The sequence below is a fragment of the Lynx rufus genome, unplaced genomic scaffold (genome assembly GCF_022079265.1).
Source record: "Lynx rufus isolate CCGP_SWC_20201006 ecotype Redwood Valley unplaced genomic scaffold, mLynRuf1.p SCAF_28, whole genome shotgun sequence".
Taxonomy (NCBI): Eukaryota; Metazoa; Chordata; class Mammalia; order Carnivora; family Felidae; genus Lynx; species Lynx rufus.
The window spans coordinates 1,334,284-1,358,092 of NW_025814843.1; the positions used below are offsets into that span (position 1 = coordinate 1,334,284).

Sequence of the window (23,809 nt, forward strand, 5' to 3'; positions counted from 1 at the left end):
AGTACTTAGCATGTCTGTGCTACACAGGAGGCACTCGGTAACTACTTCTTCGATGGATGGATGGATGGATGGATGGATGGATGGATGGATGGACGGATGGACGGATGGATGTGAGGGTGGGTGAGTGAGGGGGTGGATGGATAGGTGGATGAATACACGGAGGGGGTGTGAGGGTAAAGAAGGGACTGTGTGGTCTGTGACAGGAGCCCATAGGTACCCGGAAGTGGTTCTGAGCCCTGGAGCAAATCCCTGCCTTTCAGCGGGCCTCAATTTCCCCATCTGTAAAATGGTCCACCCAGAACCTGTGGCTAGTAAGGAGGGTCACAGTGAGGTGAAGTGAAGGCATAAGCCCAGAAGCAGCAGATCGGATGTCCCAAGGACAGTGCATGGGACAGAGCAAAATTTCTGGGAATCCCTGCAGTGTCCAAAAGTCTCCCTTCTTCAGGGGGGTCTCTGATGCCCACTGTTTTTGCTCGTGCCCAGGATCCTTGCCCTGAGTAGTGGACTTGGAGCCAGACGAGCCGAGTTTAAGTCTAAGTGTTGCTGCTCACCAAGAAGTTCCCTTTGCCTCCAGACCTTAATTGTGCTGTCTGCGAAATGGGCATGCTTATACATTGCTTACACAGTTACTCTTGGAATTAAAATGCTGTGGCAGGGAAGAATGCACCTCTGTCGATGCCCTGCATATGGAGGGCACCCGGGAAATAGGGGGCTCAAAATCCCAGTGCCGAGAGAGCAACTTCTGCCCCAGGGCCTGCCATGAAAACCAGAGCCAACTACAACACAGTGCTCCCTCCGGGGACTCCAGGAATGGAGTTTGAAGCTTTCAGATCCTAGGCCTGACTTCGTAGCGTGAATTATAACGATAATGTCAGACTTCCCATTGCTGACCTACTATACTGCTTCTGGCTCCTCACGAGCTATGTGACTTCGACCAAGTGACCTAACCTCTCTGAGCTTCTGTTGCCTCACCTGTAAGAGGAGTTAAAATATGCACGCTGCCTCTTAAAACAGGGCCCTGCACACGTAAGCGCTGCGTGAAAATTAGTTGCGAGGGTGATGACGACAGAGCATGTCCATTTTCCTGTTGGGTCTTTGCTTAACCCTGTGGAGGGGGTACTTGTCCCAATCCACATTTGACAGGGGAAGAAACAGAGGCCCAGAGAGGTGGGGTGACTCACCTGGGGTCACACAGAAAGTCAGTGCAGGGCCTTGGGTACTGGATGTTCTTTCCAAAGACTCACGAGGCTCTGGTCTGGAAAAAGCCAGCCTTAGAGCCGGGTGGAACACAGGAGGCTTTCTGAGCCCTCTCTCCACGGGCCTGGGGCTGTAGAGGCCTCCGGCCAAGTCTGTTCCACCCGACGTGCCAGCTAGGGAACACAGACGGCCAGCCCCGCTCCGGCCACACTGCCTGTCTGTGCCAGGACAGTGTGCCTGCCCACCCGGGCAGAGACCAGCTGCTCCTGGGGCCGGGTGCGTGGGGGAGTGCTGAGCTAGGTTCTTGTCACTCCAAGGAGCTCCCCACCGCCCCCCCCCCCCCCAGCCCCACCTCCAAAGCCAGCTAGGGCCAGTCAGGGATTTTCCTGAACTTTCCCTCTGTTAGAAAAAATTATATAAATATTTACCCTTTAGAAATAACAGCTCACTTGTTGGGCCCTCCTCTGCCAGGCATGGCTTGGATGACTGTCCACTTTCTCCTTTAATTCTCACCCACCCTCTGAGGTACTTACTCATACTGCTGTTTCACAGATGAGGAAACTGAGGCACGGGCGCTGGAGTGGCCTGCTGAGGCCCCACAGCTCAGTGGTGTGTCTAAGCCAGGATTCGGCCCCAGACCGTCCTGGACTGCCTCCCGATCAGGCCACGCCCTTGGGGCCCATGAGCGCCCAGAATGGCCCCTGCTTTTAAGTTTTATAATGTGTGTTGCCTTTGTTCTGATGACTGAAGGAAGCACACTGTGGTAGAAATGGAGTGGAACACACAATCTCACACAACACCAGGAGTGGTCCCGGGGAGTTCTGCGCCGGCCGGTGGTTTATCAGCGGCCCTGCTGCCCGCACAGCTTGGGCACGTCGTGTCCCCCAAGGCGGTGCCCCCAGAAGTGACGATCCAGACTCTAGGGGGATTCAGGTTTGGTCCCCCACCACTCGGAGCCTCAGTTTCCCACCTGTAAAATGGGGAATGATCCCCATCTTGCCCATTGCAGGACGCAGGCGCGCCGACTCCCCTCGGCAGCCGGCCTCAGGCCATCCTACTGATGAGGAATCCGAGGTCACGTGACCTGCTGGCCTCTAGACCAACAGCATGGACCGCGCCATGTCAGGTTGGAGCGCAAACCCCAGGCTTCTTCAGCCACCCTGCACAGCCCAGAGGATGGACATTCATTCATATAATAAGTTTTAAAACCTTTTTGTAAGGGTTGTATGCTCACGGCATAAAAAAAAAAAAAATTTTTTTTTTTTAAATGCACCGTCCCCTTTCATGCGACAAAGCACCTCTGCACACTTTCTGCCCTGTGCCTTTCTCCCCAGCTTGGAGGCTGCACCCCCTGAATACATGGGGCCCTTCCTCACTCCCTAGACTCCACTCTGGAATTCCCCAAATGTATTTCTTTCATCCCCCTCACACCGACATTTTAGGGGATCTCCAGTCTTTTCACTGCTGCAAAGGACATCACAGTCCTAGCCCCGTGGGGAGGAATCTGGGCCTGGCTGGGAGCCGGACTGCAGGGCGGAGGGCGCGTGCACTTTTTATTTGGGTCTGTCTTGCCCCCAAACTCTCCAGAGAGATTGTACTGGCTTCTCCCCACATCCCCAGGTGGATGCAGTATGCCATGCTCACCCCTGCTCCGTGCCTAGAAAATCTAACTGGGTATTCCCCTAAGGAAATCCTCAAAGGCCCCCATGTACGGTTGGGGGTCAGGCTGGGGAGAATCTCTGAGTCCAGTCACTGCAGGCCCTGCACCCCTTCACAGCGGTGTGACCTCGGGCAGTGGGGTTTCAGCTCTCTGGGTTGCAGTGTCTTCAACCCATAAAATAAGGGTGATAACAGTACCCCCCGCTCTCCCCCCCCCCCCGCCCCCAGCCATGGAGCTGTCCTGCGGGTGAGGTTTGTACATGCAAAGTGCTTATTAGGACCGTGCCGGGCGCAAAAGGCTGCCAGCAAAAAGTGGCTGCTGTTTGTGGTTAGTCTGGGTGACCTTTGGTCCCCCAGGACTGCAGCCCCTCGGGTCCGCCCCTGGGGTCAGTGCTTGGGTTGAGATCTGTTGTACCTTCGGAAGGGGTCTGGGAAGGGAAGAGGGTGTGGGGAGCCATCAATGGCAGCCGTGGGATCAGTTTATCCCAGCTTCCCGCTGTGCCAACGGTGGGGGGGGGGGGGGCGCTGAGGCCCGGGAAGCCGGGAATCGCAGTGTGAAGCTGCCTTTTATTGGCGTGTTGCGGCCAGGAAGCGGTGCCAAATGCAGGGTCCCGGGGGCTCACACCACCGCAGGGACTCAGCTCTGAGGTGCAGAACTCAGAGACACAGAGCCAGAGCCTTGTACTGGGTCCTCAAGAGGACAGGACAGGACCCGTAGCCCTTGGCTGAGCCTCGCCTCCAGGACTCGGCGGGACCCGAAGTGTTGGAGAGCCGAGATCTCACTCTGCCTGGAGTGGCCCATGACTCTGTTTGATTGCCGAATCCTGGGCCCCACCCCCAGCCCGCCACAGCAGAATCTGCCTCTTCCTAAGATGTGCACAGTAGTGTATGAGAAACACCGAGATTCCATCCAGGAAGACAACCCTCCTGCCATGGGGGCACAGGGCACAGTCTGTGGACAGGACTTAACGCTCAGTCCCAGAAGCTTCCCTGGCTCTGGGGGTACATCATCCCCCATAAGGCCCTACCTACCAGAAGACCTGTTCTGTCTCAGACACACAGAGTTCCCTGGAAGACGAGTACAACGCTTGGTCCTTGCCCCCCAGGGACAATGCCCAGAGGCTCTGGAAGTTACCACCCGTCCCTGGGGTTCTACCACGTATAAAACACAGCAGATCCTTCCCTCTCACGTCAACCCTGTGAGTGCGGTGTAAGTAAGAATAGGTTTCAGGTTTCATGAAGCCCAGAGAGGTTAAGTGAATTGCCCAGGGACACCCAGCAGGCCGAGTGCAGAACTGAGATCTGAACCCAGAGCTGTGTGGCATCAGGGCACAGGCATTTACAGTCAGGGTGGGATTGGGGGAAGATGAGCCTCCCTGCACCCCAAAGCCACACAGCTAGCCGCCTGTGAGCCCTCACAGCTGGCTGGCCTGGCCCCTTGTGAATCTGACATCTCTCAGGAGCAGGAGAGGCCTGCCATCACCAGCCCCACAGAACAAGCCAGGAAGCATTCTCCTGCAGCCTTCCAGAACAAGACAGCGCTGGGGTCAGGCTGAGTTAGCTCTGTAGGGCTGGAAGAGGCTCTCTCCCCCAGATGCTGAGTGACTGGAAGCCAGCAGGGAGGGAGTGCTGGCAGGGCCTGCTGCCGCTGGAGGTGAGGCCCGAGGGGGCTGGGCCTGAGGCTGGGCAGAGGGAACACGGGGTGCAGAAAACCGGCGCACAGGACAGCGACAGAAAGTATTCTGTTCCACCTTGGGAGAAAAATAGTGCTGTTCAAAACGGCCAGACACTGGACTCTGACGGTTGCCCTCCCTTCATTTTGACCCTTAAGCACCTCCACATTTCACGTCTGTGTGGAAGAGAGGGAAATCAGGCAGGATGAGGCGGCAGCTGAAAACCAAAGGCAAATATTTTCCGTCCTGAGGCAAGCGGTCCCAGGCCGCCTCCGGACCAGCCTCTGGGGCAGTGGCTGGTGGTTCACTTTCCCCAAAGGTCAATGCTTGTGGTCACCGGGCTACGTGTCCCGGGGGGCTGGCCAGGCTCCTCCCCCACCCAGAGATTTCTGGGGGCATCACGCTGTCCATCCAAGCTTTGTCCAGAAACGGAAGCTTCCTTCCTGGAAAGGGGCGGGGGCAGCCAGGGCAGTGGTGGACAAGGTGGTCCCACGGTCCCAGCTGTTCATCGGTAAGGGGTCCCCCGACTCGGCACCCAGTCCTGAGCCAGAGACGCCTTTCGTGTCAAAATAGGAGCTGTTAGTCCGTTGTTGGGGGCAGGAGGATATAACCACACAGAGCCACTAGGCCCTAAATGAATTTGTAATTTATTCATCACAACGGCCGTACGCGTTTGAAGAGCGCAATGGTACATGGCTGTGTGAGATTTATATTCGGGCTACAGATGAGTAAATGAGGCCTGTGTGGACTCCAGGCCTCACTACAATAACTCTGTAGCCCCAGGAGCCAACCCCCCACCTGGGAACCCTCAGTAGGGGGCCTGGCGCCTTGGGTAACTGGATCTGCCAGAGGAACTGGGTGGAGGGAGTTGGTGGTGGGCACTGTGACTTCTCTCTCCAGTTTCCCCCACACCAACCCCTTGCCCTTTTTTTTTATCTCCCAAGGAAACCAGTTTTCGGAAATTGCCGAAGGAGCAAACCAGGACCTCATTATCTTGCGCCCTCAAGCCCCTGGGCACCTCCCTGATGCCCAGCTGCCGGGAAGCAGAGCAAACAAGCTTGAGGCCCTACCCACGGGCCCAGGCAGGGGGACTGAGAAAGGTCCCCAGAATGGCCCCTTCCCCCCTCTGGAGCTCAGTTTCCACGGCTGTGAAATGAGAGGTGACGTCACCTCCTAGAAGGGCAATTTGAGGGTTAGAAGTAAAATCTATCAAGGCACCTTGGCCATAGGAGGGGGCCAGACAGCATGCCGTCTGATGCCGCTGCTGTTACACCCCAGCTGACAATCTGAGGTTACTGAGAACTTTCTAGAGCTGAGGGTGGCCCCGGGCTCAGTATCCAGGCTGGCTGGGGGGAGAAGCCCCTTAAGAAGCCCACTCTGCCCTGCCAGGTCCTGCTTGCGCTAAGGGACCCTCTCTCTCCTGCCGCCTCTCTCTCACCTCCAGGGCAGGCTGGGCCCCCCAGCTGCAGCTACTGGCCCAAAGGTGTCATCAGACAAGCCCAGTGGCACCTGCTGTCCTCACATCTGTCGTCCACATGCATCTTTTACACCCTCTGCCCGCCGCCGCCCCCCCCCCCAGGCCTGCCAGGCTTACCATAATCCTGGCCAGAGGCTGCTCCCATGGGGTGGGGGCCGGACCCTCCCCCACCTTCCAGCTAAGCTGGGGAGAGAAATCCGGCTCAGATTCCCAAATACGCTGTGTTCTTTCCTGCCACTAAGCCAGGCAGCTCCTTGCCGCTGGAACGCCCTTTTCCCTCCTTCTCAGCCCACCACTTCCTCCACAGTTTTCCCCTGTATTTTGCAGCGGCTGTCTTTTACCCCACCTCATTCAGGAGGGGGTCCTTAGGGGGCCCTGTGCCTGTGGGTCTCCAGGATTGGGCGTGAGCAGAGTCTGGAAAATGTCAAGTGCCTGATCCAGTCAAAGCCTGGAGGGGGGTTCTGAGCTCAGCCAGCTCTTCTACTGCCCCCTCCCTTGGGGGTAAGGACAGGCTGGGGTTTGGGTGGGTGGCCTTTTGGAGAGCAAGGTAATGGGAATGGACGTGAACTTCCTGCTGCCTCATTCCCCCAGAGGAAGGGGGGTGGGGGTAGGGGTCTGGGCTGCTGGGCGCGACGGGGAAGGGAGTGGAAGGGAGGGGCGAAAGGGGGCCTTACGGAGGCCAAAGCCCGAGAGGAGGGAGACAGGCTGGGGAAAGAGGCCCCCCCGGTGCGCCTTGGGCACGGGCACGGGCGGGGTCCGCCTTGAAGTTGGTGTGCAAACCCGCTGCTGTTTAAATGGTGTGTTTGTTTGGAGTGGCTCAGGGAGGAGGCTGAGATGGGGGGAGGCAGCACCCCACTTGGCGCCGCCGCTGCCGGAGGGTCGGTGTGTTAGAAGCTCCAGCTTTGTCGATGACTGAAGGGTGGGCGTTGAGGAGTGAAGGGCGAAAAGCGAAGGGGGGCTCGGCGCCCCGGCCTGGCCGCCCCCTGTTTTGCGGAGGGAGCGCCGGAGCCGCCTCTCGCAGTCACGGCAAGCAGGGAGGGAGGCGAGGGGACGAGAGCGCCGGGCTCCCCGCCCCCACCCCACCCGGTTCCAATATTTCGCAGAAAGGCACGCGGCTCCTAATCGGTCCTTTCCAGGCTGAGATTTAGCCGCGCGATGCCCGCGCAGGGGCGGGGGCCGCGGGCCGGGGGAGGCGCTCAGAGGCCGGAGCCGCCGAGCGAGGTGAGGAGCCCGCGTCCTCGGCTGGTGGAGCGGGCGGGCGGGCGCGCAAACCCGAGAGGCAGATATAGAAAGGGGGGCAGGTTAAAAATAACCCTCTCCGGCTGGGAAGCTCGCGCGCGCTCTCTCGCCTCGTTCGGTGCCAGAGGACTCCAGGGGAGGTGGCGTTGGGGAGGGCAGCGCGGGATTCCCCCTCCTCCGCGGGGCGGGGTGCCCGCCTGCGCGCCGCGGCTGCACGTGTGCGGGGCCGCGCGCCCGGGCCCCCTGCACCCGGCCGGGGGGCGCCCCCTCCCCAGGCCCGGGCGCAGCTGGCGGTGGCCCCCGCCCGCAGCCTGCGCGACTGGAGGGAAGCGCTCCATTATTCATTATTTACGAGCGTTAATAGGTTTGAGGCACCGGGGTGGGGGTGGGGGGTGGGGGACGAGGGCGCCGTGGGGACCGCGGCCTTAGGGGAAGAGGTGGGGAGGGAGGGGGCAGGGCGGGGGCGGGGCTGCGGCGCGGGCCGCTAGGAAGAGGTCTCCGCCTCGGCCCCGGCGTTCCGGGCGCACCTCCGCCCGCCGCCTTCTGGCAGCCGGGTGCGGGGGCTGCGCGGGGCGCCGGGAGGGAAGCGCGGCCCTTTGATTGTGCCTCTCGGCCTCTGTCCTCCGCGTCCTCGCCCTTTCCGAGGCGCGGGGAGGGGGCGGTGGGCCGTACGCCCCGCCCTGCGCGCCCCTCGCGGCCGCCGCCGCGTCCCCGACGCAGCCCGGGCCTCATTTATCATCATCTTTGGTCAAGTGGAGTGTGCAAGGAACAGCTGCTTCACTCGGCTGACTTCCGAGGGCGGATACAGCGGGAATCAGGGAGATGAATGATGGGGGCTGGGGGGGGGTGCAGAGCCCCCCGGGGTCCCAGCGCTGGCAGGAGGGAGGCGCGGAGCGTCCAGCGCCGCCTCCGCCTCGTGGCGAGTGCAGCGCCCCCTTCCTCTCGCGCCCGGTGCCTCCAATTACCGCGGATCGCGGACGGGGGGCGCCCCGGGAGGGGGGCCGGGCGCGGAGAGGCACCCCTCGCCGGCGGACGACTGGCGGGCGCGCTGCTGGCGGAGCCCGAGGTCGCCGTGACCTTGCTGGGGTCAGCGGGTTGGGCTGCGGAGGAGGCGGCGCGGCGTCTTTGGTGGCGCTTTCCGGATTGGCGCAGAGGCCGGGAAACCGGGCGGGGGCGAGCGGGGGTGTGAGGGGGGAACACAAATAGAAGGTGAAATTTTACCTGCCCCTGAGGGAGTCCTGCGGATTTTCTCCCGGCAGCAGCAGGCGCTCTGCCTTTGTCTTACACGGCTGAAACATCTGTTGCAGAGGGGCGGCGAGGCCGCAAACAACCCCCACACACCCAGCGCGGCTCCCCCATCCCCAGCTCGGCCGTAGCCGAGCTCCCGGACTCGGCACCGCGTTAACCCTGCTCGCGCTGGGGCGCCCGCCCCGCAGCCCCCCTGCCGTGGTACGCGCCGCCTTGCGCGGCTCCCTGCCCCCCAGCCTCGGAATGGGTTCTCGCGGGGGGTGCCCGGTGACCCACCCCCACTTGGAGTGGGTGCGTGCTATCCATCGGGGGTGGGGGGCGGATGCAGAAAGAGTTAATGGCCTAGTCGCAGACCCTAATTGTCAGACCTGGGCCCCGCTTCGTTTCAATTACCCTAAGTAGAGACTGAATGCGCAATTAACGAAGTCAGCTTGCCAACTGGAAAGCCGTCCCCGCTTTCACATTGAGCAGAATACTCCACCAGCTGACTTGGACTAAGCAATTTCCTCCTCTCCCTTTCTCTCTCCCTCTCTCTCTGTGTCTCTCTCTCCCTCTCTCTCTCTCTCTCTCTCTTTCTCTCTCTCTCTCTCTCTCTCTCTCTCTCTCTCTCTCTCCTCCCTCCTCCCTCCCAACCCCCTCCCTTTTTTTCCTCTCTCCTTAATAATAAAATTATACCAAGCAGTTTGCGGTGTGGCAGGCGGCCAGAAAAGCGTTTCTTTAAACGCCGCCGTCTCACAATTAGGCAGCAAGAGGATTTGACACGCCGTGGCGGCCTGACAGGCGGCTTCCTCCCCTGGGGGGAGGGGGGCGCCAATTCCCTGGCTCCCCCAGGTGGAACGGGGCTGGGAGGGGCTGGGATGCTGACTGTGGGATGCTGCGGAGAGGGGGTGTCAAAGGCAGGGAAGGGAGAGGTGGTTCCCGCCCAGGCTGGGAAAGGCGGGGGAGGGGGGCGCATTCCCTGGCTCCTCTGGGGTGTCCAGCTGGAAGACCTTGACCCCTCCTCTTTTTGGCTTCCAGCTCTGAGTTCATTTTCTGGTTGACCAAGGGGCACAGAGCTGTAGAGGGATCTCAACCCTGCTGGACCTCTTGGACGAGTCACTGGCCCTCTCTGGGCTTCTGTTAATCCTTCTGCAAAATGAGGGGGGAGTTTGACCTAGAATGTGCTCTGTGGAAAGTGGCTTCTGGTGGCTCACTGCTGCTAGCAGCTGGCCTTGTTGGCGGGAGGCAGAGGTAGGCAGCACCAGGTCAGAAACAAGCCAGAGACCCCTCTCCAGCTTGGACCCCAAAGGCACGTGGGAGAGTGTCCGCCACCCCCCCTCCCCCAGCAGCCATATCGGCAGCTAACAAATCGGGGTGACTTTGCAGGATTGCCAGGGATTGGAGCCATGAGAACAGAGGGCATTTGACCATTGGCTGTGGCAGCCAGGCCACCTGAGGGGGAGGAGGGGAGATCATGGTAGTGGCCCCACTTGTTCAGTCCTGCCTCCGGCCTCACTCAGGCCGTTCCTTCCATCTGGTGGGCCCTCACCCTTTCTCACATAATGGCCCCTTCCTTCCAGCCTCCCCGGACAACCTCCACTCTCCGCCGCGCAGCCTCCTGAGGGTCTGTTGGCCTCGGGAGGGCAGGGGCCCTGCTGCTTTTTCCTCTGGATCCTCAGCACCCAGCTCTCCCCCACCCCACTGTAAGCTGAGCCAAAAAGGACCCGACCCGAGAGGGGAGGGGCTGTGACCCAGGTCTGGAGTACAGAGCTTTTTGTCTTTCCTTCCTGGCTGGCTATTGCACGTGTCCTGGCTGGCCTTCAGGCCTGTCATCATCAGGCTTCTCTTTGGGCAGCATCCTTTAGAGCTGTGGTGAGGATGGCTAATGCACTCAACCCAGAGCTGAGCCCCTCGCCCATCCCATCTGCCCGTCTGTCCAGGCAATGTCTAATTGGCACCCACTCGGGACAGTCTCCGCGATTAGGGCTTAGGACCACACAGATGAAGAAGCCCCTGCCCTCATCAGGCTGCATTCTGGTGAGGGAGGCACACGTAACACAGCTCATTACACCATTAATTATGTAATTGCCACTGTGATAAGTGCCACCAGGGAACCCCGCAGGGACCCAGCAAGGGGGGGGGGGCGGGCAGCAAGGCCTCCTCATTTGGTGCCTGGGGTGGAATATGCCCTGAAGGTTGTTAGCACCCCTGGGGCCTCAGCTCCCCCACGGCTCTGCACCTCCTTTCCAGCGCTCCTCAGCTCTACCCTGCTGCTCCACGACATCGCTGGTTCGTGCTGGTCTCAGGGCTTCTCCCAGGGGCCAGGGAAGGTTCTGGGTGCTCCTCCTGTTCCCATTCCTTCACACTGAGCTCCTGTGCGTGCCATTGAGCACGTGCGGGGTGCCCAAATTCTCCCAACAAGGCCCTGGCTCTGCCCTAGCAAAGCTCTGTGTGCGTCAGTTACACAGCGTTTGACCCCTGGGAGCTGGTGATGGCTTGAAGTCCACATGGCTTCTCCTGAACTCCGGGTGTTAAGACTTTTTACTTGGTTGATAGCATATATTAAAAGGCGCGGCGAGACTTCCCTTTGAGTGCATATATATGTGAAATACAACTCAGAAGCTCTGGAGTTCAGTGGGGCTCCCCCTCGCTTTGGGACCAGGACCCTTAGTTTGCCTCCGTCCCCACCTGCTCACTTCACTCACGGGCATCGCCTGCCAGGCCCGAAGGAGATTGTTCTTTGTGGAATGAATGAGGAGTTGTGGCGATAAGCCTCCCGTGCCCCGCCCCCCCGCCACCCCACCCCGGCATTCGTTTTGCCATCGACTGCTTGTTCTGGATATTTTCTAGAGTTAATGTCACATTTACACATTATTCGTTCAACAAATATTTATTGTTCTGGGATACGGGGATGTAGCTGCGAACAAAACCGGCCAAAATGCCTGCTCTCACGGAACTGTAGTTCTAAGAGGAGAGACCAGTCATAAAGCCCGCCAGCCACATGGCGTACTAAAAGGAGGTGAGCACTCGATAGAAGCAGGGGAGGAGGAGCGCAAGGGGTGCTCTTCCAAGCACAGCGGTCAGAGAGGGGTACCGGGGAGGGTGACCTGAGCAAAGGCTTAGAGTCGAGGAGCAAGCTATGTAGGTATCAGAATGGTATTCCTAGCAGATGAAACAGCCAGTGCAAAGGCCCTGAGGCCCGGGGAGGCGAAAAGGTTTGCCCAAAGCCACAGAGTCCACAGCGGCACAGGCCACTGGCTTGGGGCCTTGGTGCTTCCACTTCCGCAGGGAAGTGATGGTCCCTTGGGGCACATGCGACAAGCTGGGGTGAGAGGTTGGGCTCTCTCTCGCCACCTTTGCCTCCCCTCAAAGCCAGCAGACACACAGATCCAATGTCATATCCACACTGTGCAGTTGCCTACAAGACCAGGGACTTCTGGGGGGTTGGTGGAGAGGCTAGCAGAGCAGACTGGGAGACCCCCTGTGGGTCCCTGAATGTGTAGGCCACCAGACCCCAGGCCTCTTAGCTGTTTGCATCTCAGCAGTCAATACCTCCCGTTTTTCTGGTCCTCATTTTGACGGTGGGGAGAGGTGGTGATTTTTTCTTGAACGGTGAATAAAGTGATCTAAAAACAATTACTGTCCACAAGAGACTGGTAAGTACAGAGCTGAGAATAGTTGAGCCCTCCCCACCCCAGGGGGGCTCTGGAGTACCAAGGGCACAGCTGCTGCTGAATCCCTTCTTGCTACCCCCACAGCTCCCAGTGGGGGAGGGCTGGCTGGCCATCTGCCCCTTCACCACACCTGGACCGTGCCCCCCCACCCCCGACGGCCCAGATCTGTGGGCCTGCTGGCCACCGCATCCCAGAAACCACACCATGGGGCAGTGGGGTGTGGGTGCGGAGCGGGGCTCAGCTTTAGAAGTCAGGCACCCAAGTTGAGATCCGGCTTCTGCTGCCCAGTCGCTGGGCTGTGGGACTCCCGCGGTGACTCCTCCTGGAAATGGTGTTGTGGCTTCCTAGCTGGGCCTGGAGCTTCCAGGAGTTAGCACACTTCACACACCCTGCCTGTGCCCCAGGGCCGGGTGGGGCGACCTCCTGGTGGGTTAGACCCTGAGGATGAGATATTCGAGTGCCTTAGGAGGGTCTCTGGGGCCTCCGCAGCTGGGTCCTTGGAATAGACAGCGTCGGTGGGCTTTGAGGGAAGGCTTTTCAAACGTCTGGAGTGTCCAGAAGCCTCTGCTCCCTATTCAGACCTCCTCCAAAGAGCCCTGAGATCCCCGCCTCACCGGGGGCTCCTAGTCTCAGCTACAGAGCCTGGCTGGGGACCCGCCTGATGTCTCGAGAGCATGCTGAGGCAGCCTTCCAGTTTCTTGTCCTTCTTGCCTAATATTCAGGACCTCCAGCCCCCAGCTCCTCCCACCCAAGGCCTGTAGAGGGGTATGGTGGATTGGGTTCTTCCAAGAGCACACATGGATGCCCACCATGAGAAGGGGTGCATGCCACGTGTGGGGGGGATGGTCGAGACAGGTGGGGCTTTGAGGTGGGGCTGCCTTGTTCTCTGGGATTCTTTATGCCCCAGGATCGTTGCCCTGTGCCCCAGGCAGGGCTCTCCCAGCCGGCTCCAGTCCCTCCCTCCCAACGAGCCCCTGGGCCCGAGGACCCTAACCTGTCCCAGGGGCCTGCAGGGACTGGGCTGTTTGTCTTGTGTGCTCCTTGGGAGCTCGTCCCTTCCCCTGTTCAAGCCAGGCCCTTAGTATTCAAGATAGACCCCACAGGACAGCAGGAAACCTGGCTAGTGATTTATCATTTTAATCAAGGCTTCATATTTAGTATTCATTACCCACCGCAGATGGGGAGGCTTGAGGTGGTCCTACATTCTTCACTCCTCCCTGGACAACCCCCGGCCCCATCCCCAGCCTCTTGACCCAGGTAACTTCCTCCTTCCTGGTTCCCAGGCCTTGAGTGGGTTGGGTTTTTACATTTTTCCCCTGCAGCTACAAATCAGGAAACCGGGTCATAAAACAACCTTGGATAAGTGGGTGGGATGGAACCAGTGGCCTCAGAGCCGCTGCTGGGAAACAGAAAGCTTCCTTCTCTCTCTCCTTTCCTTCCTCTCTCTTCCTCTCCATCTCCCCACCCTTCCCTTCTCCCACCACCCCTCGCTCTCAGGAAAACCTCCAGCCACAGCCTCCCAGCTGGGTTCCATCAGGTCCCCTGTGGGGGCCGTGGCCGCTCTGGCCCACACTGTGCCCGTGTCCCTGACCAGGGGGACTGCCCTGGGGAACTGGAGGGGCTGTGGGCCCAGGGACACCAGTTACCATGGTGATGGTGGGAGGCCAGTGAGCACCACTGCTCATGAGTGGACCTCCCTAAGGTGGGTCTGGCTCCCTGAATAAAAGGGGGGTCCTGGCCTGGTTTCCAGGGCCTCACATGCTGCAGAGGGAACCGCTGCCCTTCCCTTGCAGCACCTTCTTGCTGTCACACTCCGAGATGTCTTCCTCTAGGTGGGAGTTCTTGGTGTGGGGTCCAGGGGAGGGGACGTGCACCCTTGGTCTGGTCGCAGCTGCCGCTGCAGGCATCCCACAAAGGGAACTTCGCTGTGGGTGGGCTCGAAGGTAGGTCTCTTGCCCTCTGAACCTCACCCTTTTCTCTAGAAGGGCAGAATAGTCAAAGCATGCACTGAGCAAACCTGCACAGACTAAGCACCCAGGGCCAAAGGATGCCCCTGCGCCCTTGGACCTATAGTGCCTTTGGCGGGGAGCCGAGAGGCCTGGGCTCATCTCCCCCCACCCCTCCAGTTTCATGGCTGTGGAAATGGAGCGGGGAGGAGCAGTGAGGCCCATTGCTGTGCTAAAGGAAGTCCTGGGGCACTGGCTGCAAGGGCCGGGTCCTTGAACCAGCTTTGTGCTGTGTGTGGCCTCGAGAGCGTGCCTGTCCCTGACATGCTCAGTCCAGTGGCCGGGGAAACCAACTTCCAGGAGTTGTTATAAGGGACTTCTGTCATAAGCATTGCAGTCTGGTGCCTAGAGGACACTCGAGACTGACCTTCCCCTCAAGAACTTCAGAGATCAGGCCTTGACCAAGTGTCCACAAGAAGCAGGTGGGGGAGGCGAGGATGGGGAGGCTGGGCTGGCCCAGAGGGAGCCCCATGAGGATGTGTTAGGGGGGTGCCCTCCCCCAGCCCCCACCCCTTCTCCCTCCTGCTGAACCTACAGAGGCCGAACGCCCCAGGCTGCTCCCCCCATGGTCCCCTCTTGCCCTCCCCGGGTGGGTTCAGAGGTCACCATCTCTCTGCCAAAGGGGCCTCTCTCTGCCCCCCCTCCTGGTGCCGCCCACCCCTGCCTGCCGCCTGCCTCTCTCCCCCTCCTTGTCCTTTCCTAGTGCTCTTGAAAAGTAATCATAATCATAATAATTAATAACAACAGAGCCCGTGGCAGGCCTGAGGCAGCTCTTAAAGAGCCAGAGCCCCATTTTCTCCTGGCAGATCCAGCGGACCTTGTTGGCTCAGAGAGACCGAGACCGGCATCGGCTTTGATGCCGTGCCTTTGTTCCCGCAGCCCTCCCTCTCCCCCTCCCGCCGCCTGGGGTTGGAGGGTGGTGTTGGGGTGAGCATTTTTGCCTGCGTTCTCCATCAGGCACTGGGCTTCTCGTATTTTAATTGAACTGTCTTTTCTTAGAGATAGATGCTTTCACCGCATCCAGCTGCTCGTGTATTGGGAAACCCGCCTTTAATACGGCTCGGCTAAATTAAAAGACGCAGCAGCTGGACTGATTAAAGGGGGGGGGGGGGACACTGGTCCTAGTACTCTCTCTTTTTAAGTAATGTTTCTGGTAATGCATTTTGGAGAATGTGAAGAAAAATAAAAAATAAAAAAATAAAAAAGCTGTAGAAATGTTAATGATATCCACAGGACACTCAGCAGGAAATGGGAGCGATCTGGGACTAATAAAAGCCGAAATGTAATTTGTGCAGATATACGAGGCGCAGCCTCCAGAGTGGTCCTGGGTTTGCGCGTTTCGGGCTCATAAACACAGGCCGGGGAGGCAGAGCGCCGTAGGATGTCCTCGGGAGCGGGCCTTCCTCGCCACTGCCTGCCAGCCAGTGACACCCGAATAAAAGTGACGGCTGCTGCCAGCCGGTTGCGTGCCTGCTCATTTCCTGTGCCCGAGCATGGGAGGGGGCCGCCCGCCCGGCAGCCTTCTCTGGAAGGTCAGGTCAGGAGGCACGGGGCCAAGCAATGCCTCCCGCTCCTCTGGGTTGGCGTGTCACAGCAGGCACCCCCTGTAACGTTTGATCCCAGCCGCCAGGGATGGGATTGAAGTGGGTCAGAAGGGCGGGCGCGCTTTTCCTTGTTGGGGTGCCTGTGATAAATCCAGGGAGAGGCGGGAGGGAAGGAGCAGGGCTGTGTTTGCCAGGGGCCTGCTGGCTTTGATGGGCCCGGTGGGAAGGGGCTTGCCTTGTGGGACACTGGTCCCGTCTGCAGCCAGGGCCTTCTGTCCCCGAGTCGGGGCCGGCTGACTGCCGAGGTCAGGGGAGGTGGTCCTGGGCCGTGCTAACAGGGCTCCGGGGGCTCTGGCAGCCCCAGACTGGCCCTGCTCGGCCGGATGGAGCCCCTCCCCGGGCCCCAGCACTGAGAAAGGAATCTGAGTGGGATCCAGGGGAAGAGCTGAGGAGTGAGCTGGACCTTCTGGGGGAGCCCCCATCCCCCACTCCTCATCACTCTCTCTCCTCGTTCTCACATCTGCACACATCCGTCCGTCCGTCCGTCGGTCTCTCCTCTGTGTCTCTTTTTCATTTCTGGTCCCTCCTATAACTCTGGGAGCTTGTGGCCCCCGGCAGGCCACCTCTTCCTCTTTCGGTGTTGGGAACGAACGGCTGGGAACTGGAAAGTCCCTGGTGCCCCTCTGGGGGCCTGGGCCTTTCTGTCTGCCTCTTGGCTCACCCACCAGCGGCACAGTCGTGGGTTAAATCCTGACCCCCCTGGGCCTCTGGCTGAACGCAGGACTCCTTGATGTGATTTCTCTTGAGCCTGGAACGTTCCTCGCTCCTGTCTCCATCCCTCCCTCCTTTGAGGGTCTGCTGGGGTGACCCGGCCCTCGGTCAGTTAGGGGGACCGTTAGCCTGAATGCTTTGGGCCAGCCTGTGTTTGTGACTCCGGTTGCCCTGCCCTGAAGGGCCCACTCCTTCTCCGGGGTTATTTCCTGATCCAAGATCCTGCTTTGGGGCTGGTTAGACCTCACCAGGGGCGTGAGCCCCTAAAATAGTAACCAGATGGGTTCTTGGCCTGGTGTGCCCTGATCCTGACCCTGTAGAGTCCGAGACAGGAGGGGCCGACCAGGAGGGCTGGGGCTGCGTCACACCCAGCTGTGGGGCGCTCCTCCGTGGCCAAGGGACTGCGGCTGTGTCCCCCATTAGCATGCACTCCCTCACTCTGGGCCACGTAATCTGTTTACGCACCTATGATATCAAAAACAGGAGGCAGGTGCCGCTGTCCTGCGTTACTGGGAGTCAGAGAAGGGGACGTTTTATGCCTACAATGGCTCCACAGCCCCTAATCGACGTCTGCTAGAAGGAACAGACAGATTCCAGATGGCATGGCAGTGATAGAGGAGGTGTGTGTGTGCACGCGCGTGCGGGCTGTGCGCGCGCCTCTGTGCGTCTGTGTGTGTGTGTGTGTGTGTGTGTGTGTGTGTGTGTGTGCGTGCGCGCGCGCTCTCTCTCTCTCTCCACAGGCCTTGGTGAGTAGCTTCTCTGGGCAGGGGCAAACCTTCCTTGGTCCCTGCATGGCTGGGTCACGCTTGAACACTGCCGCGCTGGGACTGGATTGCAGGACCCAGGCGGCCCCCGGGGGGGGGGGGGGACAGGGGAGTGGGATTGCTCTGCTAAACGATTTTACTTACGCCAGCAGGGAAGCGCTGGGAGTGCTGGGGGTGGGGGGCGTGGAGGGGAGGAGCTGGCTGGGAGCAGGGTGGGGTGGTGCCTCCCGCAGCGGTGGCCATCCTTGGCAAGGCTCAGCTGGCAGCGGGCGATGTCGGAGCGGGAATTACAGAGCACACCTCCCTGACACAGAAGTTGTCAATATGTGCACAGCTGGTGGGGAGGCTCAGGCAAAGGGGAGACCGTTAAGAGCTGCGGGGAGAGGGCAGGGCGGGAGAGGGGTGGGAGGCAGGCGTTCTGAGGGGAAGGGAAATGGCCCGTCTGAATCGCTCTCCCTTCCCCCCCCCTCCCCGCCCCCCCCTCCCTTTCTCTTTTCACAGATAACCAGCCCGAGTCATGCAGTCTTTTCGAGAAAGGTGTGGTTTCCATGGCAAACAACAGAACTACCAGCAGACCTCACAGGAGACATCTCGCCTGGAGAATTACAGACAGCCGAGCCAGGCCGGGCTGAGCTGTGACCGGCAGCGGCTGCTGGCCAAGGACTATTATAACCCGCAGCCGTACCCGGGCTACGAGGGCGGCGCAGGCTCGGCCGCCGCCGCGGCCACCGCGCGGGGCAGCAAGGGGCTCCCCTCCCAGCAGTCCCTGCAGGGCAGGCCGGCCTTCTCGGGCTACAGCGTGCAGGACAGCAGCCCGTACCCCGGCCGCTACTCGGGTGAGGAGAGCCTGCAGGCTTGGGGGGCCCCCCAGCCGCCGCCCCCCCAGCCGCAGCCCCTGCCAGGGGGGGTGGGCAAATATGAGGACAACTTGATGAAAAAGGCCGCGGTGCCCCCCGGCAGGCAGTACCCAGAGCAGGGCGCCCAGCTGCCCTTTCGGACTCACTCCCTGCACGTCCAGCAGCAGCTGCCACAGCCCCAGCAGCCCCTGGCGTACCCCAAACTCCAAAGGCAGAAGCTGCAGAACGACATGGCCTCACCTCTGCCCTTCCCCCAGGGCGGCCACTTCCCCCAGCACACGCAGTCCTTCCCCGCCTCCTCCACCTACTCCTCCCCGGGCCAGGGCGGCGGCGGGCAGGGCGCCCACTCCTACAAGAGCTGCACCGCACCGTCCGCCCAGCCCCACGACAGGCCGCTGACCGCCACCGCCAGCCTGGCCCCGGGGCAGCGGGTCCAGAACCTTCACGCCTACCAGTCCGGCCGCCTCAGCTACGACCAACAGAAGCAGCAGCAGCAGCAGCAGCAGCAGCAGCAGGCCCTTCAGAGCCGGCACCACGCCCAGGAAACCCTCCACTACCAAAACCTCGCCAAGTACCAACACTACGGGCAGCAAGGCCCTGGCTACTGCCAGCCGGACGCGGCCGTCAGGACTCCGGAGCAGTACTATCAGACCTTCAGCCCCAGCTCCAGCCACTCGCCCGCACGCTCCGTGGGCCGCTCCCCCTCCTACAGCTCCACCCCGTCGCCCCTGATGCCCAACCTGGAGAACTTCCCCTACAACCAGCAGGCGCTCGGCACCGGGGCCTTCCCCGCCGGCATCGCCGACCACAGCCACTTCATGCCCCTGCTCAACCCCTCCCCGACCGACGCCGCCGGCTCGGTAGACAGCCAGGCTGGCAACTGCAAGCCGCTGCAGAAGGACAAGCTGCCTGAGAACCTCCTGTCGGATCTCAGCCTGCAGAGCCTCACGGCCCTGACCTCGCAGGTGGAGAACATCTCCAACACGGTCCAGCAGCTGCTGCTCTCCAAGGCGGCCGTGCCGCAGAAGAAGGGCGTCAAGAACCTGGTGTCCAGGACCCCGGAACAGCACAAAAGCCAGCACTGCAGCCCCGAGGGCAGCGGCTACTCGGCCGAGCCGGCGGGCACGCCGCTGTCCGAGCCGCTGAGCAGCACGCCGCAGTCCACGCACGCCGAGCCGCCCGAGGCCGACTACCTGAGCGGCTCCGACGATCCGCTGGAGCGCAGCTTCCTCTACTGCAGCCAGGCCCGGGGCAGCCCCGCCAGGGTCAACAGCAACTCGAAGGCCAAGCCCGAGTCCGTGTCGACCTGCTCCGTGACGTCGCCCGACGACATGTCCACCAAGTCCGACGACTCCTTCCAGAGTCTGCACAGCAGCCTGCCGCTCGACAGCTTCTCCAAGTTCGTGGCGGGCGAGCGGGACTGCCCGCGGCTGCTGCTCAGCGCCCTGGCGCAGGAGGACCTGGCGTCCGAGATCCTGGGGCTGCAGGAGGCCATCGGCGAGAAGGCCGACAAGGCCTGGGCCGAGCCGCCCGGCCTGGCCAAGGACGCCGGCAAGCCCCCCTTCTCGCTGGAGAACCACAGCGCCTGCCTGGACTCCGTGGCCAAGAACGCGTGGCCGCGGCCAGGGGAGCCGGAGGCCCTGCCCGAGTCCTTGCAGCTGGACAAGGGTGGCAGCGCCAAGGACTTCAGCCCGGGGCTGTTTGAAGACCCCTCTGTGGGCTTCGCCACCCCTGACCCCAAGAAGACGGCCGGTCCCCTCTCCTTCAGCAGCAAGCCCACCCTGGGGGCCGCGGTGTCGGACCCTGCCGCCGCGGCTTTTGACTGCTTCCCGGACACGACCGCCGCCGGCTCCGCGGACGGCGCCAACCCCTTTGCCTGGCCCGAGGAAAACCTGGGGGACGCCTGTCCCCGGTGGGGCCTCCACCCCAGTGAGCTCACCAAGGGCCTGGAGCAGGGCGGGAAGGCCTCAGATGGCGTGGGCAAGGAGAACGCCCACGAGGCTTCGGCCTGCCCGGTCTTCCAGGAGGAGGAGCCCCCCGGGGAGAAGGCCACGGTGCCTCGGGACTCCGAGCAGGAGGAGGCGGGTGGGGTGAAGGAGGAGGTGGGCGGGCTGCTGCAGTGCCCCGAGGTGGGCAAGGCCGACAGGTGGCTGGAGGAGGGCCGGCACTGCTGCTCAGCGGCCGACTTCGGGGACCTCCCCCTGCTGCCACCCACCGGGAGGAAAGACGACCTGGAGGCCGAGGAGGAGTACTCCTCCCTGTGTGAGCTCCTGGGCAGCCCCGAGCAGAGGCCCGGCATGCAGGACCCGCTGTCGCCGAAGGCCCCGCTGATGTGCACCAAGGAGGAGGTGGAGGGGGTGCTGGACACCAAGGCCGGCTGGGGCTCCCCCTGCCACCTCTCCGGGGAGTCTGTCATTTTGCTGGGCCCGACCGTGGGCGCGGAGTCGAAGGTCCAGAGTTGGTTCGAGTCCTCCCTGTCCCACATGAAGCCAGGCGAAGAGGGACCCGACGGGGCGCTGGCTCCAGGGGACTCCGCCACCCTAGCCCCGGACGCCTCCCTGGCCCAGAAGCCGAACAAGCCCGCTGTGCCCGAGGCTCCCATTGCCAAGAAAGAGCCTGTGCCGCGCGGCAAAAGTTTACGGAGCCGGCGGGTGCACCGGGGGCTGCCCGAGGCCGAGGACTCCCCGTGCAGGGCACCTGTGCTGCCCAAAGACCTCCTGCTCCCCGAATCCTGCACGGGGCCCCCCCAGGGACAGATGGAAGGAGCAGGGGCCCCGGGCCGGGGGGCCTCAGAAGGGCTCCCCAGGATGTGCACACGCTCCTTCACGGCCCTGAGTGAGCCCCGCACACCTGGACCCCCGGGCCTCACCACCACCCCCGCGCCCCCAGACAAACTGGGGGGCAAGCAGCGAGCCGCCTTCAAGTCTGGCAAGCGGGTGGGCAAGCCGTCACCCAAGGCGGCATCCAGCCCCAGTAACCCGGCCGCCCTGCCCGTGGCCTCCGACAGCAGCCCCATGGGCTCCAAGACCAAGGAAACAGACTCGCCCGGCACCCCGGGCAAGGACCAGCGCTCCATGATCCTGCGGTCCCGCACGAAAACCCAGGAAGTGTTCCACTCCAAGAGACGGCGGCCCTCAGAGAGCCGGCTCCCCAACTGCCGTGCCACCAAGAAGCTCCTCGCCAACAACCACCTGCCCGCCACGTTCAAGGTCGCCGGCAGCCCCCAGAAGGAGGGCAGGGCCAGCCAGCGGGCGAGGGTCCCCAAGCCCGGGGCAGGCAGCAAGCTCTCCGATCGGCCCCTCCACTCACTCAAAAGGAAGTCCGCCTTCATGGCGCCTGTCCCCACCAAGAAGCGGAACCTGGTTTTGCGTAGCGGCGGTGGGGGTGACGTGAAGGAGGAGGGAGCCGAGGACTCCTCCACCCTCTTCAAGAGGATGTCTTCCCCCAAGAAGGCCAAGCCCACCAAGGGCAACGGTGAGCCCGCCGTGAAGCCCCCGCCCCCGGAGACCCCGGATGCCTGCCTGAAGCTCGCCTCGCGGGCGGCCTTCCAGGGGGCCATGAAGACCAAGGTGCTGCCGCCCCGGAAAGGCCGGGGCCTGAAGTTGGAGGCCATCGTGCAGAAGATCACCTCGCCCAGCCTGAAAAAGTTTGCGTGCAAAACGCCAGGGGCCCCTCCTGGTAATCCTCTGAGCCCATCTCTCCCTGAGAAGGACCGAGGGTTCAAGAGCGCTGGGGGCAGCCCAGTTGGGGCAGGCGAAGGTCTCTTAAATGTGGGCACCGGGCAGAAGCTCCCAGCAGCTTCGGGGGCCGACCCGTTATGCAGAAATCCAACCAACAGATCCTTAAAAGGCAAACTCCTGAACAGTAAGAAACTGTCCTCGACTGACTGTTTCAAAACTGAGGCCTTCACGTCCCCGGAGGCCCTGTTGCCCGGGGGGACTGCCCTGGCGCCTAAGAAGAGAAGCCGGAAAGGCAGGGCCGGAGCCCTCGGACTCCCTAAAGGTCCCCTGGAGAAGCGGCCCCACCTAGGCCCGGCTCTGCTCCTGACTCCCCGAGACAGGGCCAATGGCACTCAGGGGGGCGGTGAGGACAGCTCTGGTGGAGGAGGCAAGAAGCCAAAGACAGAGGAGCTGGGCCTGGCCTCCCAGTCCCCTGAGGGCCGGCCCTGCCAGCCCCAGACAAGGGCGCAGAAGCAGCCGGGCCATGCCAACTACAGCAGCTATTCCAAGCGAAAGCGCCTCACTCGGGGCCGGGCCAAGAACACCACCTCCTCCCCCTGTAAGGGGCGTGCCAAGCGGCGGCGGCAGCAGCAGGTGCTGCCCCTGGATCCCGCAGAGCCTGAAATCCGCCTCAAGTACATTTCCTCCTGCAAGCGGCTTCGAGCGGACAGCCGCACCCCGGCCTTCTCGCCCTTTGTGCGGGTGGAGAAGAGAGACGCGTTCACCACCATATGCACTGTTGTCAACTCCCCGGGGGAGGAGCCCAAGCCCCACAGGAAGCCTTCCTCCTCTGCCTCCTCTTCCTCATCCTCGTGCTCATTCTCCTTGGATGCGACCGGGGCCTCCCTGGCCACGCTCCCTGGAGGCTCTGTCCTGCAGCCACGCCCCTCCCTGCCCCTGTCCTCCACCATGCATCTGGGGCCCGTGGTTTCCAAGGCCCTGAGTACCTCTTGCCTTGTTTGCTGCCTCTGCCAAAACCCGGCCAACTTCAAGGACCTCGGGGACCTCTGTGGGCCCTACTACCCCGAACACTGCCTCCCCAAAAAGAAGCCAAAACTCAAGGAGAAGGTGCGGCCGGAGGGCACCTGTGGGGAGGCCTCGCCGCCCCTCGAGAGAACACTCAAAGACCTTGAATGTGCAGCTGCCGCTGCCCCTGGAAAAGCCCCGAGGCCCGACGGCCCGGCCGACCCCGCCAAGCAGGGCTCCCTGCGCACCAGCGCCCGGGGCCTGTCCCGGCGGCTGCAGAGCTGTTACTGCTGCGACGGTCGGGGGGATGGGGGCGAGGAGGTGGCCCCAGCTGACAAGACCCGCAAGCATGAGTGCAGCAAGGAGCCGCCGGCAGAGCCCGGCGGGGACACCCAGGAGCACTGGGTGCACGAGGCCTGCGCCGTGTGGACGGGCGGGGTCTACCTGGTAGCCGGGAAGCTCTTTGGGCTGCAGGAGGCCATGAAGGTGGCCGTGGACATGGTAAGAGGCCAGCCCAGTTGCGGTGGGGGAGCTCAGGCAGGCAGGCAGGCAGGCAGTTGGGAATCCCCCCCTCATCTCTCCGGTGCCACGGTTTGGGCCAAACACACCCACGATCACAGGCTCCCGCGTGAGGCGCTTGGGGGTGGAGTCGAGACGGAGGCAGCACGGGCTCGCCCACCCCTGTCCGGGACTTGCAGCTTCAGCCCCTCAGCACCCGGCCCATCCCGGCGCCCCGCCCCTCCCCCATACACACACCTGACACCCACCGTCGGGCTCCCGTCGCCCACCCCCAACCCCCAGTCCACCTGGCCCCGTCTCGTGCCATCAGCTGACACGCCAAGACCCCCCCCAAAACAGGCAGCCTCCCAGAATTGAACATCCGGGCAGCCTAAAAAAAGCAGGTGCCCCCCTTCCAGTACGTGTCTCCTTGGCCTCTGAGGTGGAGCACGGGCCGAGGGAAAGAGCCTCTCGGGAGGTATTTGGGATGCGTCCCCCTCCCAGGGCCGGGTGGTCTGGGAACCTCTCGTGAAACAGT

General features: G+C 62.0%; 1 protein-coding gene across 1 annotated transcript in view; it reads left to right on the forward strand.

Annotated features, from left to right (window-relative positions):
• RAI1 (retinoic acid induced 1) overlaps positions 1-23,809 on the forward strand; it is an 80,797-nt gene that overhangs the window by 46,644 nt on the left and 10,344 nt on the right. Inside the window, exon 2 of the mRNA XM_047090087.1 lies at positions 17,733-23,274. Within this exon, the coding sequence (XP_046946043.1) occupies positions 17,749-23,274 (5,526 nt within the window). The 5' untranslated portion in view covers positions 17,733-17,748. The remainder of the gene's footprint in view (positions 1-17,732; positions 23,275-23,809) is intronic.